Raw genomic sequence first — 16,332 nt, 5'->3', positions numbered from 1 at the left:
CTTAAAAGACTTTCAAAGTCTCCAGGGGGAAATGAGACTTCATAATCTTTTAATGTATTTGGTTAATTTATGATTTCTTTTATTTTTTCAACTGAAATATTGCAAGCCTTTTATTATTTTAATATTGCTGATTATGGCTTACAGTTTAAGATTAAGATTCCCAGAATATTCAAATTTTTTGAGATAGGATATTTGAGTTTTCTTAAGCTGTAAGCCATGATCAGCAATATTAATAATAATTATAATAATAATAAAGGGTTGCAATATTTCAGTTGATTTGTAATGAATCCAGAATGTATGACATTTTTGCATTACAGAAAATATTTTTATTTTTTTATTTTATTGGTTTAGTTGATAGGGACAATGCAGTTTAAACATAGTTTCAGTACAATGACAGCAACTGATGTTCTGCACATAGAGTTTATAGCTATTGCTAATTTGCAACTCCTGTCCCAAGTTGGGCTTTTCTAACAATTAAAATACAATACAACAATATCTAGGACCTATAATACAAAATATAAATATGAAAAAGAACAGTAGAAGCAAGACGTTCAATTATTGTTTCACTTTTTCTTTATTAGTCATGCTTTAATTCAATGGAACATTTGACTGGTGAATCTCTTTTAGAGACAATATTTTTTAATTTTGTACACAAAGTAGCTCTTTGCACACAAGTACGTTTGCTATTGTTATAAATCAATGCAAAACATCAGTCATATGAGCACCATATAACTATGATAATAAAAAATAAGAAGAAAAAGAATAAGTTGTTTTTTTTCTTCTTCTATCACCTTCAACCCCTCAGTTTAAAGAAGTCTATACAGACTCAAATAGCACACTGATATCCTGCCAAATGTTCGCAAGTATAACAGTACAGATACACTTTTCAATCAAGAGAAGGCTCTTGCATCAAAGTTAACCCTCAGACACCTTTAACTAATTCTGCTCTCGCTTCTCATGTGGCATCATATTGTGTAACATGCCGAAAATCTGCAGAAAAGTTCTCCTCACAAGTCCTGTCTGAACTACCAACTCAGCACTGCTTGCCATCTCCAAACACAATAAGAGGTTGTGATTGGTTGTGATGTTAGCACCTTGGGCGAGGCTGTGTTTGTGAATTGATTACAACAAAGACACGGCGTGAGCCTTTGTGAACTAGAAGCGGAGTAGGTTAGCACTGGCCGAGGCTGTGCTTGATGATCTCGCGAGATTGTGGCGGGATCCTGTCCGGGAAAAGCACCTGGAACTCCACCATCAAGTCGCCCCGCTGGGATGGGCTCTTGGGCAGCGGCAGACCCTCGCCCCTCAGCCGCCGGACAGCACCGGGTTTGATAACATCGCTGCATGGAAGAGGCATCATTCGGTTGTCAAGTGTTGGGACGTTGACTGTGCAGCCGCAGAGAGCCTGGAGACAAAAAGAGGAATACACACTTAGGACTGCAGACCTTTTTCCCTATTTTTTTAACACAAAGCAAAAAAACATCACTTAAAATTAGGGGTGGGCAAAAATATCGATATGGCAATATATCGCAATACTTTTCCAGCCGATTCAATATCGATATTCAAAATTTGAATCGATTTTTTTTTTAAATTTTATTTTATTTATTTATTTATTTTTATCCCCGATCTTTTTCCCATTCTATCACCCAGTGCTCCTACCTAAGTGACAGTCCTGGGCATTGCCACTCTCTACCAACCCTGGGAGGGCCCTGCACTGAGCTCAGGTTTTATTTCACGTTTTATTTCATTTTATAATTTATTTTTTATATAACACAATTGCCTGTCCTTAAAAAATGAAAAATAATGGACAGAGGTTTATTTATTTATGGATTTATATCTATACTGACTGATCACTGTGCCTGTCCTTGGTTTTAGTACCATCTTTCTTGTGTTTATTATCATTTGCCACATAATTAAAGCAACCTCATACTAAATTTAATGTTAATTTCATATGATGTAAATAATATGAAAAACATATATAAATATGTTGTAACTTTAGCTTGTATAGTTATAATAAAACATTGTTTTGACTCAGTTTGTCCCATGAATTGTCACTATAATCTGATGAACGTGCAACTCGGATTTTAAGATCCATCACTATCATCTGATGTACATATATACAACTTGGATTTTAAGATGTGTAATGCATTTTTAAATTTTTCGGTGAACTATGTAGAATATAATAATCGGGATATCGCATAATCGGGATATCGCAATGTGTATCGTATCGTGGCTCAAGTATCGTGATGCGTATCGTATCGTGAGGTCCTTCCCAATACCCACCCCTACTTAAAATAGCATCTTTATAAATGTACAGTTATATAACTGATAGAAAATCAAGTAAGTGTTCTTCTAAAAGAACATCTCGGGTTAGGTAACAGTGTTACAGATGTTATAATTGTCGCTCTATTTTTCGACTGTGTGTGGGAGTTAAGTGTTTCAGTGACTGAAGGGAGCCAAAGAAGGATGGAGGAGCTCTTTGAAATGTCAGTCTCTGTGACTGCTATACCCGTTAATCTGTGCGTGGGCTGGTGGAAGTGAGAGGCTGAGACAGAGTGAGTCTCTGCCTGCCTTGTTGAAGGCAGATGAGTCTGCAGCAGGCGTAGCGGTGGAGAGTGAGCACTGAGACTAAATTTAGCTCCTTTCTCTCACTCTGCAGGGGCTGGTGAGGTAACCGAGGTGTTAGCAGACTGCTGCTGTTCGGTTTGCGGGGGTCTGGCATATGCCCATAAAAGAACACCGTGTTCTGTACTCTCTGCGTTTAAAGAAATCAGCCTCTAAATGTGGTGAATGTGGTCTAAAGTCAGCCTTGTGTGATAATGGGGATTTTCAGGATTTGGTTTTCTTTGGCATCTAAGAAAAAATATGTACTACTTAGGGATGGGCGGTATGGACTAAAAAATGTATCATAGAAAAAATACCAATTCAACTCCACCTTTGTAACTATAAATCTATCACCACATTCAGTCTTTGGAGCCAAAACACTGCTCTAAAACAATACTAAATACTACTAAACTACACCAATTAAATTGAATTAATAAAACCCAATTAAATGAGTCGCTCTCAGATCCGCCATGTTTGTTACACAAACACGTCATCAACGGGAATTTCTTTCTTTCTTTCTTTTTTTCTTTCTTTATTTATTTCAGGCTCATCTTTCTTTCTTTTTTTCAGACTCATTTCTTTCTTTCTTTCTTTCTTTCTTTCTTTCTTTCTTTCTTTCTTTCTTTCTTTCTTTCTTTCTTTCTTTTTGCTCATTTCTTTCTTTCTTTCTTTCTTTCTTTCTTGCTCATTTCTTTCTTTCTTTCTTTCTTTCTTTCTTTCTTTCTTTCTTTCTTTCTTTCTTTCTTTCTTTCTTTCTTTCTTTCTTTCTTTCTTGCTCATTTCTTTCTTTCTTTCTTTCTTGCTCATTTCTTTCTTTCTTTCTTGCTCATTTCTTTCTTTCTTTCTTTCTTTCTTTCTTTCTTGCTCATTTCTTTCTTTCTTTCTTTCTTTCTTTCTTTCTTTCTTTCTTTCTTTCTTTCTTTCTTTCTTTCTTTCTTTCTTTCTTTCTTTCTTTCTTTCTTTCTTTCTTTCTTTCTTTCTTTCTTTCTTTCTTTCTTTCTTTCTTTCTTTCTTCCTTCCTTCCTTCACGTACGTTGTGCGTGGATTTAACGCAGAACCATAAATCAGCTTTACACAAAAACGTCATCAACGGGAATTTATCGTTTTTACCGTGAGATACAAATTCTTACCGTGGGGAATTTTTTTGACGGTTTATCGTGAACGGTAAAATATCGCCCATGAAAAAGAAAATAAGTGGTGGATGTCTTTAGCCTTTCTCAGAGTGGGTGTATGTTCCTTATTGATTTGCTAAGACCCTAAAAACTCACCTCTTTAAGGGTGATCTGTGCAGTGTAGATTATGTTGGCCCCATCTCTCTTGTACTTCTGGTTCTCCTCATCCCTGAGAACAAAGGTGATGTCTGCAGGAGTGTTGTTGGGGGCCTCATCTCCCTCCCTGGGGAAAGTGATCTTCGTTCCAGCTTTCCAGCCTTTCTTCACCACCACATTTAGCACCTTCTCCTCAGTCCGAAGGCTACGGCCGTCAGGGTTAAGGCGACTGCGGGTGATTTTCACGTGCTTGGTGCAGCCGTGCATCACGTCCTCCAGGGTCACTGGCAGATCATGGAGCACTGCTTTGGTCTGCATCCGCCGCTGGCCCTTTCGCAGGCCGGGTTCATGGCTGGAAGAGCCGCCCACGTGACTGAAGGGGAAGCGTCTAAAGGGATTGAAAAGCTCATCTTCACCATCAAGGTCACTGTTGAAGAAGATGTCGAAGTGATCGGAGCCGTGAAAGAAAGTGGAGAAGGTGGCGTGGGGGTCACTATGGCAACTATTGCGGAAGATGTTCCCTCCATTTTTAAGCCCTGAAACAGAAAAAAATGGATGCAAATTAGTCTTGATGCAAAGTTCTTCCTGCTCTACAAAAAGTTCACCAATTTAAAAAGTTCTGAGCAAAACTTTTACTTCTCTATTAATAATTTGTCAGTCTCAGAGTTGTCATACTACACTGTAAGAAAAAAAAACGTTTTTACGGTAAAAAACTGGCAGCTGTGGTTGCCAGAATAATACTGTAAAAGATACAGCAGATTGTAAAACACATTACAGAACAACCTGTGAATTTTACAATTTTAAACTGTAATCCTTTACAAAATAAAATTATACAATTTAAGTACAAAACTGGTAAATTCAACATCCATTTTCAGCCAAATTAACATGACTATGTCTTCATTAAAGCTATTTTCTCTCGTACAATTTACGTGCAGCCATTGCTTATTTTACATCTAATCCCATTACATTTCACTGGAAAACATCAAAATAGAGGCATTATTAATCGGTAAAAGCCTCATTATAAGTAATTAAGTAAGTCTTAAGTATAAGACAGTAATTTGACTGAATTTTTCCACTTATTTTATTAAAAGATTGTGTGTTGTGTAATATATTTTGTAGTATTAATAGCGATGTTTTGTTGTGAAATAAACATCTACATACTATCATTGAATTCTTTGAGTAATGTCTTCATTAAATTAGTTATTACACGTTAGACAGACAAACTCTGACACAATGTCAACAAAGATTTTCATCTGTAACATTTAACGTCCTTCACCGTTGCTATTTCACAGTTTTTTACGGTAATTTCTACGGGCTTTTCTTACAGTGTACACATGTCCTGGTTTAATAGGGATTTAGTCATCAACATCCAACTGCAAATCAAGTTTTAGCGTTTAAGATGACGAAAATATCCGTACAGCAATTACACAGATGGCAGTTACACTTGAAACTGTTTAAGTCATCACAATGGAGTCACATCATTAATAGATTTCCTTCTGCTTACCTTCCTCTCCAAACTGATCGTATATGCTTCTCTTTTTGGGGTCGGTCAGAATCTCATATGCCTCTGCAATCTCTTTGAACTTGTCCTCTGCATCAGCATCGCTGTTCTTGTCTGGGTGGAACTTGAGAGCCATCTTCCTGTAGGCCTTCTTGATCTCATCCTCATTGGATTCTGGGGCGACACCCAGGACTTTGTAGAAATCCTTGCCCGGGGGTTTGATAGACAGGCAAGGTGTGTCCTGCTCAGACTTGGTGCTTTCCTGCAGGGACATTAACAGTCTTTTAGACCATTTTCACACACAAAATATCTATTCTTAATCTCACTGTACCCGTGTATAAGACAATAAAAAAGTATTCTATTCAATTCAAATGATTAACTTTTCCTGTATTTTCAACATTCAGAAAAATCTCAGTTGTTTCATTTTGTAAAAGACTCATGATTGATAGTTGAAATATTGATCTCTTACAAATCAAAGCATAGTTGCTGATTCACAAGACATAATCTACTCTAGTTGCAGTGAATTATGCATCCCCCCCTTATCTCTATGCTGCTGGGTAACAACATGAATTTCATAGGCTGATGCTCAACACAACGTAAGAGGAGATTTGGATGTCTGCTGGAGGAATTGGGAGGGGCAAACGGCTGAGATCTTTTGCAGTAAATTTCTGTATGTGAACGAATCCAGTGCAACAGAATCCCAACGATGCCGTGAAAGGAGGGAAACGTATGATTGAAAAACCAAAGTCTAGGACTAAAATTAAAGATCAATGTATTACTGTAAGGGGTGTAAATATATGGAATGCACTTGCTGAAAAATTGAAGATGTGCCAGTCGATTCATGCATTCATTCAAATGTTTGTTTAAGTTTAATGTGTTTGAAAAATATGATTTATTTTTTGTACTATGTTTTGTATGTTTGATATGAATAAGTTGATCATGTGAGAAGGGTAGGCGTAAATAAGCAATAGCTTCAGCCTATTCCTTTTCGGTTAGGTCTCTCTCTTTTTTTTTATGTGAACTAATGCTTTCAGTTTCTACATTAAGAATGACCTGACCGAAATAAATATATTTTCATTCATTCATTCAAAAGAAATAATGCAGCGAAAAGTGAAATCTGAGTTAAATAACAAACAGGAGACAAACTTTCCAAAAAAATGTACTTACAGCTGATGATGCTGAGCCTGAGCTGTCACCCCTGTGCATAACTCGTACTTTGCACTTGACATTGCCGTTTTTCTGCTTCACACCGAACTGGGTCCAGATGAGAACCATGATGAGAGTTTGGAGATGCTGCTACTGTCGCTGTCCACTCGCGCTGGTGCTGAAACTGCTCAGTGTTTTAGTCGAGCTGTCTGGTGCTCCGTGCTGCTCGAGTTCTCCTCGGATCTCTGTTAAATACCGTCGCCGCAGCTCCTTTACAATCCACTCACTCACCCACGCAGAGTGATCGAGCTTTCCCCGGACCGCCCCTTTCCTCACGCACGGCGGGGATACCGGTCTCCTCAGTGTGCTGGGAGAGACGCCATTGGTGCTCCGGCGATGATCGCGCGGATGTTCCAGCCTCCTTCTCCATCTCGAGACTTGCTTCCGGAGTTCTCGGAGGTAGATCCGAGCAGACAGTCACGACTTGGAACAGCGAGTCCTCTTTCTCAGACACAAAAGAAAAAAAAAAAGTCTGCCCAGACAAACTCTGGTACGGTCCTCAATGAGCTGTGAGCTATAGTTAATGTTTGCATAACTTGGATGGCTATATGCAGTACTCGAGTTGTAAAAAAAAAAAAAAAAAAATCAGGGGGGATGGTGGATTTTATCATATGAGGACAGATAATGTGTGCTGATTACAAATAATATATTACCAGAGGTGGACAGAGTACTCGACCCCAGTACTTGAGTAAGAGTACAAATACTACGGGTCAAAATTAACTCCGTTACAAGTAAAAGTAGCTCAGTCAAAATATTACTCGAGTAAGAGTAGAAAAGTACTTGCTTTTAAAGGTACTTAAGTATCCAAAAGTAAATGCTTTTACATTTACTTTAAGTAAAAGTAAGAGTAAGAGTAAGAGTAAATTTCTTATTTTCCACATCAGTAAATTACTATATTTTTTCTAAATTAATTTAAGGATCTTTTAACTCTTGTTTCTGAGAATTAACTCTTTGAACCAGCTGCACTGATGTGCTGCTTTTAGAACCACAATGTTATATAAAACCTGCAGAAACACCAAAAACAATCAAATGAATGGGATCATAAGAGGACAGCAGATGATGCAGTTTATTAACAATCATGAACTGAAACCAAATGAACCTGCACCATCCAACTAAGTCTGGATCCCCCTCAAAGACCACTGCTTTACAAAAAAAGCAGGTGTAGCCATTGTTGCGGCTCTGTCTTGACTTGTTGCGGCTCTGTCTTGACAAACGCAGGCTACTTTGGCGGTATCGTTTTGAGGAGGCTTGACGTATTTCCGCTTTACGTACATCCCAGTGGAGAGCGTGCACTGTGATAGGTCTCCTCCTTTGACAAAAACAGCTTGTGTCAATAGGATTTTAGGGAAGAAGAAAAAAGAGCAGACCTGAAAGTAACGAGTACTTTTCAGCCTTCCTAGAAATTTACTCGAGTAAAAGTAAAAATATTTGTCTTGGAAATGTATTCAAGTAAGAGTAATAAGTACCAAAGAAATCTAATACTCAAGTAAAGTACAAATCCTCTGGATATGTACTTAAGTACAGTACTCAAGTAAATTTACTCCGTTACTGTCCACCACTGGTCACTACTTGGTACAGCGAGTCCTCTTTCTCAGACACAAAAGAAAAAAAAAAAGTCTGCCCAGACCAGGGGCGAAAATCCCGGGGGGGACAGGGGGGACAAGTCCCCCCCATTAGTAAAGCTGTCCCCCCCTAGAATAATTTGAGACAGAATTAATAATTTTGGAACAATGCAGTAGTATTTAGTAGTGATGCACCAAAATGAAAATTTGTGGCCGAAACCGAAATCGAAAATAATAATAAACAGTAAAATCTCATTACACTTAAAACAAGAGTCATCACCAGAAAAATAACTTGTTATTTGACAATTTTCACCTGTTTCAAGTACATTTTCACTTGAAATAATTAGAAAAATCTGCCAGTGCGACAAGATTTATCTTATAAGCAAAACAATCTTGTTCCACTGGCAGATTTTTCTACTTATTTTAAGTGAAAATCTACTTGAAACAAGTGAAATTGTTTTTTTTTTTTTTCCAGTGATTAGTCTTGTTTTAAGTGTAATGAGATTTTTTTTAACTAAAAATGAGACATTTTAACTAGAAATAAGACAAATATTCTTGTTAAGATTTTGGGTTTTTGCAGTGTATTATGTCAGATGTGCTGTATTATTGCCACCTTCCACCTAATACCATTGTTTTGTATTACTCTAAGAAAGGTCTTCTGCCTGTTTGCGAGATAGAGTTGAAAATGTCAAAATGCTGTATTAAAGGAAGGCTAAAACTTTTATTCCTTGTCCCCCCCTGGATTTATTCTCTAAAATTTTACTATTTATTGTCCCCCCCAACTATGAAACGGGATTTTCGCCCCTGGCCCAGACAAACCCTGGTACAGTCCTCAATGAGCTGTGAACTATAGTTAATGTTTGCATAACTTGGATGGCTATATCCAGGACTCGAGTTGTAAAAAAAAAAAAAATCAGGGGGGATGGTGGGTTTTATCATATGGGGACAGATAATTTGTGCTGATTACAGATAATATAATATATTACAAATAATAGCACTGACCAAAACACCTGCAGAAATACTGCAGGAATGACATAGCAGCAGTTAAATGCAGCCTTCTGTAAGCTTTAAATATCCACTGGGCTTACATCAAATACATCAAAACACAACAATAAAAAACTGTTTCCTGAACTTATCAATATGACCTTGTCCTTCACAGGATAAGTAACATGGATCACTGCAAAAACTCAAAATCTTAACAAGAATATTTATCTTATTTCTAGTTAAAATGTCTCATTTTAGTAAGAAAATCTCATTACACTTAAAACAAGACTCATCACTGGAAAAAACTATAATTTTCACCTGTTTCAAGTAGATTTTCACTTGAAATAAGTAGAAAAATCTGCCAGTGGAACAAGATTTCTTTGCTTGTAATGAGAAGATAAATCTTGTCCCACTGGCAGATTTTCCTACTTATTTCAAGTGAAAATTTACCTGAAACAGGTGAAAATTGTCACATTTTTCTGGTGTTATTTTTCTGGTGATGACTCTAAATGTTGAAATAGCAGTAAAACCACATTCATTGATGAAATGAAATGACATAAGGGATGGAAAGGGTGGATGGCAGTTTTACAGGGGGGATAATTTGGACCATTTTTATTTCAGGGGGGATGCCATCCCCCCTCATCCCTCCTCAACTCCAGTACTGGCTATATGATTTAAATGTAGTCTAAATGGACAACAATAGCATTACATACTGAAATCTACTTAAAAGAGATCCAATAGGTGCTTCAGAGGTTAGTTCTGTGCTGAAAACAGTTAATAATTAGCAATGAGTTAAGAAACATCTGAGCATGAGACCAATTTATCACATCCCTGACTCATTTTAGAGGAAGCATTTACCTCCAGCTTTGTTAATGTTCCTAGAAATGTGATTGTTCTAATTACTCTTATTAAAATTATCACAATTAAATTGTAGTTTCTAAGAAAGTACAGGGTTTGTGTATGCTGTAGTTCCATCTCCACTGTAATGTGTTTAAACGATTTGTTGCAATTATGCAATTGTTGTAATAAACATTATGGTGTCCTACATAAATGCATAAATGTAAGCTGAGACAAGCTATAAAAAAAGCTGAATATATATATATATATATATATATATATATATATATATATATATATATATATATATATATATATATATATATATATATTTATATTTCAGCTTTTTATCTAGTTTGTCTCATATATATGTGTGTGTGTGTGTGTGTGTGTGTGTGTGTGTGTATATGTATATATATATATATATATATATATATATATATATATATATATATATATATATATATATATATATATATATATATATATATATATATATATATATATATATATATATATATATATATATATATTACACACAGAGCACTAAATATTTCTGACAAAAAGACTGGTGAAATGCATACATCAAGTCCAGACAATGGCAGGGTTTATGACGTTGCATTTATGTTTTAATACAATATATTTGAAATAAGACAATCAAAATGTGATCAAAGTGTAGACTTTCAGCTTTAATTTAAGATATGGGGGGGGACCACAGACTGTAACCACACTGAGTCCCCTCACCCTCCTGACACTCACATTACTCTCCCCACCCCATCATTTTTCATTGTCTCTGTTGGACTTGGACTCGATTTAATGTATAAAAAGACTGCAACTGCACACTATTCCATTATGCTATATTAGTATAACACAGTATTTATTATATTGTACGTACTCTTTTTATAGTACATTTATTCAGTTTACAGTACACTTGTTCAGTTTCAGTTTCTTTTTTTGCTGTATTTTTTATTTTTCATAGCTATAATTTATCTTTATCGTTTATTTAGTCTGAGTTCATGTTGTCTAACTTTGAGCTGTTGTAGCACCCAAATTTCCCCTCTGGGGATCAATAAAGGACTATCTTATCTTATCTTATCTTATCTTATCTTATCTTATCTTATCTACCCCTCCAGACACTGAAGTGGTCATTGTCCAGACACTGGCTGGACATGCTGCCTTCTCATTCCTCTAATCACCACATTCTCATAAAACCTGAACCCTAAATAACTGCACACCTTAATTGATCAGAGCCTCCTGTTCTGTAGAAGAAGAGGCAACTGTACCTCCTCTTGTGCAAAGCATGTATTATACATAGCAACTAAGTGTAGCAAAAGAGCAAGTAATCACTTTGATATTCTGTAGAGAAGTGTAAATCGCCATACAGCGCAGGTACATCCACATTGTGGTTAAGTATAGGTGATCTGAAAAATTGTATAAAGTTATTGTCCTGCATCTGATCAAACCCCTCCATGTCTCATAACTTCTATAAGGATTATACACCATAAAACTAAATATAAACACCACAAATTACAATTTAAAAATGTTCCAGTGACCAACATTTGGAGTCCATTATAATGAAATTTGAAAGTCGGACTAGCATACATTAGATTGTGGAGATGAAAATGCATCCACCAACGCAGGTCTGAACAGCAACTGGAGTCAAAGAAAATGAGCCAATACACACGGGCCACATGAACAAGTGTGGGAGGGAAAAGCAGTTTCAAGTTATGCAACTGAATGTGATGGAAAAAAAAGACAACTTTGTGGTTTTGAGTAAACGTTAACACATTCGGAGGATTTTCTACAACCCACCACACATTGAGATAGATGTACTGTAGACCGAGTTAACAATAGTAACTGCTTTCTGACACCAATGATGTCCATTTCATGTTTCCTAACAACCACAGAGAAACTGCTGATCAACACAGATTTTGATTTAATTGTTTTAATTGTAATACTAGAGAATATTATATGAAGATAATATATATATATATATTTTTTTAAATTTTATTAACATACAGTGCAAACAACAACAGAAGACGACATCAGTTTGTGTGTGTGTGTGTGTGTGTGTGTGTGTGTAGATAAGGTGATGAAAGTAGATACAAACATTGACAATATTAATTCGAAAGTAAATAAGTTAAACAAATAAATAATGATCATATAGAGTGGTGTAGCACTATACAATGTAGAATAATAATATAGTAATATCCTAATATAATATAAATATTATAAAATATTAACATATAACCAAATTATATCACCATACTCTTATATATAACGCTATAATAATACTATAGTTAAACATCCCATGAAATTTCATAACTTAATATAATAATAAACTATGAAACAATACATCATGATAATGCCAAGAATAATTATTAGAATTAAAATTTAATAAGAAAAGATAATATAATTAAAATAGTTTTTTAGAAAAGAAAAAGGTGTAAGACAAGTCGCTCATAGAGGCTCAAATAGCTGCTTATTTACAAAACTGTCACCACATGAAGGTCACATTTTGATGAAAAGCAGCAAGTCATCTATTTCAAAGCCAATTTTAGTGTCGTTGAAGTAGAGTCTATTTCAGTTTGAGGCAGCTTTACACATACTACAAGATTATGACAGTCTCCGCTGCAGCCATGGCTGTGGAAAGCAGTGTCACGGGATCGGACATACATGGCGATGTTTCCTCCTCTGCGAAGCTTCCTCCAATGAGGTGTGGAGTTTCCTGGGGATTTTCCTTTCATCTCACAGGAAATGGGAGACAAATTTGGTTAGAAATGTTCATGCCAGGAGCATCATGCACTAGATAGCAGCTCTTGGATACTATTCACAGATCGAACAGGAGGGGGAGTGAATCAGAGCAGCAGGCATTCATACTCTCCGCCCACAGTATCATTTTGGCTGTGCGTTTGGCCTGTTTTTCACACAGTCACAAGATCTTGTTCTTTCTCGGAGGAACACTTACAACGTGGTCTGTCAGTCTCAGAGAAGATTATACTAATTAAAGCATCAAGCTGCAGTATTGCCGTTATTTTCAGGCAGTGAGAAGGTTGGCAGCCTGGTGTTCTTGTGATGTTTGCTCTTCCTTCACATTCAATAGTAACTGGAAAAAACAACAGCAATATCTATTGCTTGTGCCCTCCAGATACTCATCAGAGACAAGATCAATCTGTTTATTTATTTTAGGGTCTTGTGTGATCTGTTACTTCATGTACTGCGTGGGCAAAAAGGGGTCACGCCAAACACTCCAATAATTACCATATTTTCTGGACTATAAGCAGCACCTGCATATAAGCCGCATCAACTCTATTTAAAAAAAAAAGATATGCAAGCCGCAGATATTTATGTTGTTAGATTAGATATTTACTACATGTACAGAAGGATTTTGAACTGTAAATGATGTACATGTTTGTACCTAAATAGATCCTTTCCTAACAGTGTCTTTTAACACGGCAGCAACTTTGCTGATTAAAATGGGACAGAACCAAGAGAAAATAACCAGTATTTATTTATCTGTTTGAAATCTGCTTCTAACTACTTCTATCTGCTAAAGAAGAAGTAGCGTATTCTTCTTTGCATTTATTTTGTCTTAGTTTTGATTCTAATTCCGGTTAGAGCGCCCCGAGTGGTGGAAGAAAAATCCACAGAATAGCTGCACCTTTGTATAAGCTGCATGTTTCTAAACCTATGAAAAAAGTAGCGGCTTATAGTCCAGAAAATACGGTATTTTCACCACTTTTAGCATATTTAAACTCTGAATTTGTTTTGATAACCTTGACACAAAAATGCAGTGTGAAAACCTTTTATTTCATCCCAGAGTTGAACTAATGTTTCACCGAGACACTATAACAATGGAGAGAGCCAGTTGGGTGTGTCTTCTCCAGCATATTCTCAGTGGGGTTAAGCTCTGGTGTCTCCGAGTGTGAAAATGATGTCTCATGCTCCTGAACCACGTACATTACATAATCATACATTTCCAAACACGTGGCTTGCTTGTGTAGAGAGCAGGAAGACATTTGATTGATTGTTTATTCTACTAAGAAGGTACGTCAGAAACAACCGGGAAGGGAAAACGTCTATCTGTTAGGGCTGGGCGATTTTGGACAAAAATAAAATCCCGATTTTTTTTTTTTCTCTGAAAACCCGATTTTCGATTTCGATTTCAATTTTTTTGGTAAAACTACAAAAGACAATGGAATAAATTGTTTCAAATATTTTATCTTTATTTAAAAAAAAAATAGCAAACAAATTTCCCTATTGGGAATGAAGTGCAATTGAAAGATACTGTAATTACTGTCCTTGAGTTTAGTAAAGTGACAACATTTACAATTTTCTTGACCAAACAAAGATAACTAGACGCATGCAGCCAGCTGCAAAAAAGGAAAATCGATTTTCCGATTTTCCGATTTTCCGATTTTCCTTTTTTTAACATCGTCTTGAATAATAAATCCGATTTAGATTTAAAATCGATTAATCGCACAGCCCTACTATCTGTAGAAAATTCATTCTTTAAATTCAGACAGTCAGCTCATATTTTTTTTTGGTAAAAAACTTTACTGGACTGAGAACTTACAAACTGAAGCAACTCCATGTCATAATACCACCCTCACATACTTCTACAGAAAGCGCTACAGGCATGAATTTCTACAGTCGTACAAGATTATTACATCTCACACTGTATGATTTGCAGCTGCTTAATCCTGGGTACAACATCATGAACAGAAAGTGTGCGAGAGCCCTTGAATCGTAGGTTATGATAGATGAAGAATATACATTTGTGGTAGCTTCTATGTGTGCTGAATAATACTTAATAAATAAATACTAAAATAAGTAGCATGGGAGGTGAATTTCTTCCCGGTTATGGTTAAGGAGATGTCACATGTGTTAATACGTCATCTCATGTCGCATTTTATTTGTCTGGTCAGCAGGATTTCTGAAACTGTCAGAAAATTTTGCCAAAGATTTAAATGAATGCTGATCATGTTTCTTAAAGGCCTTTTTCAGATCACATTTCTTCCTCAAAGATAATGGTTCACCACTACCCAATAATGTGCTTGATAGCTCTTAAAGGAGCATGAGGCAGGATTGAGGCAGGATTTATGAAAAAAATTCGTAAACGTTTTAAATTTTCTAGTAATAATGTCAGATGAAGCGTTCCAAATCAAAACGAATGAGCCCTCTAGTGTATCTCTCCTTTGCCTTGAACAGGCTGTGTGCTGCAAAATGTGCTGCAATTCGGAGGCCGAATTTCCCGCGCTGTCCTGCGGATGTGACGTCATTGACGCTGCATGCAGGTTCTCCCCGTTCTCCCGTGCCGGCTTCACTGTTGGCTGCAGTACCACCGACGGCCGTCGTGGTGAGGGGTGGCGCTAGAGAGTCTAATTTCTTAAAAGGAGCCTCATGCTCCTTTAACCTAATTGTAGAACCTTCAGTAATCTCCCTCGCTGCTCTGTCTTTTGCGATGTGTGACGCAGACCAACTTGTATAGATAATAAGGCATCAGTCAGCTAATAATCTGAATGCACAATTCAATATTCATACCATATGTGAAAGCAGTGGAATGACATTGACACGGCCTCCAAAGATAAGTGAGGAAAGTCATTCTTTACTGATGTAATTTTTGTAATTTATAACTGTAATTTATGTCAACAACTGCAACTTCAATGTGTTTTGGTGAATAAATAAAATAATACTTGGTCTATGGCCAAATACATCTGAAATTCACTGAATGCAAACAAAAAAAATAGGAACTTATTTCAAATATTTTGTCCTTTTGCTGCTATCTTTGTGTTTAACAGCTTTTAACTCCACTCATAGATTACTTACATTCTCCCCCACAGTGAAATGCGACATGCTGCTCTCAACTCACAGCCAGTAAAGCGACATTGGTCATTCCTAATGTTTGTACTGCATGTAGCTGACAGTACCGCAAGGTTTCATCCCTCACAGGTCCACCCCTTCCTGTGATATTTTGTGGGAGCAGCGAGCTGGTGCCTGCAGGAGGCTCGGGAAAATGATTCACACAGTTGAGAGAAAACAGCACTGAAACAGGGAGGTGACACCAACCTCATCTCACTTCGTCCCACTCCCAGCACTTGTCCTGCCCTTCAAAGGGCAGCAGATGAATCAACGTTGTGTAAAAGGCCACGGAAGATGTACTTACTGAGGCCACTTTCACATACATGCTACAGGAGCTCAGAGAAATATAAAACAGGAACATTTTTTCAGTTTTCCTCCATTGTGACTTTAAAGTTGCAAAATAATTCTTCAATTTGAACATTAAGCAGGACAGAAAGAAGCAAGACAAATGAGTCATCCAAGAATAATTGACGGTTTAACACCGGGCAAGGAATGAGATGTTCTCTCC

At 36.6% G+C, this 16,332-nt stretch overlaps 1 protein-coding gene across 1 annotated transcript; it reads right to left on the bottom strand.

The window, feature by feature from the left end:
• Window positions 1-459: 459 nt before the first annotated feature.
• Window positions 460-6,772, bottom strand: zgc:122979 (uncharacterized protein LOC641576 homolog). The gene is made up of 4 exons (XM_061733292.1): window positions 6,541-6,772; window positions 5,377-5,635; window positions 3,873-4,408; window positions 460-1,405 (listed from the first exon to the last, which is right to left on the bottom strand). The coding sequence occupies exons 1-4, from the start codon at window positions 6,646-6,648 to the stop codon at window positions 1,172-1,174; spliced, it is 1,137 nt and encodes a 378-aa protein (XP_061589276.1). The 5' UTR covers window positions 6,649-6,772; the 3' UTR covers window positions 460-1,171.
• Window positions 6,773-16,332: the final 9,560 nt, after the last annotated feature.

Source organism: Cololabis saira, chromosome 11 (assembly GCF_033807715.1).
Source record: "Cololabis saira isolate AMF1-May2022 chromosome 11, fColSai1.1, whole genome shotgun sequence".
In the NCBI taxonomy this organism is placed as follows: Eukaryota; Metazoa; Chordata; class Actinopteri; order Beloniformes; family Belonidae; genus Cololabis; species Cololabis saira.
Note: the sequence above shows the minus strand (reverse complement) of the source record. Positions and strands in the feature narration are given on the sequence as shown.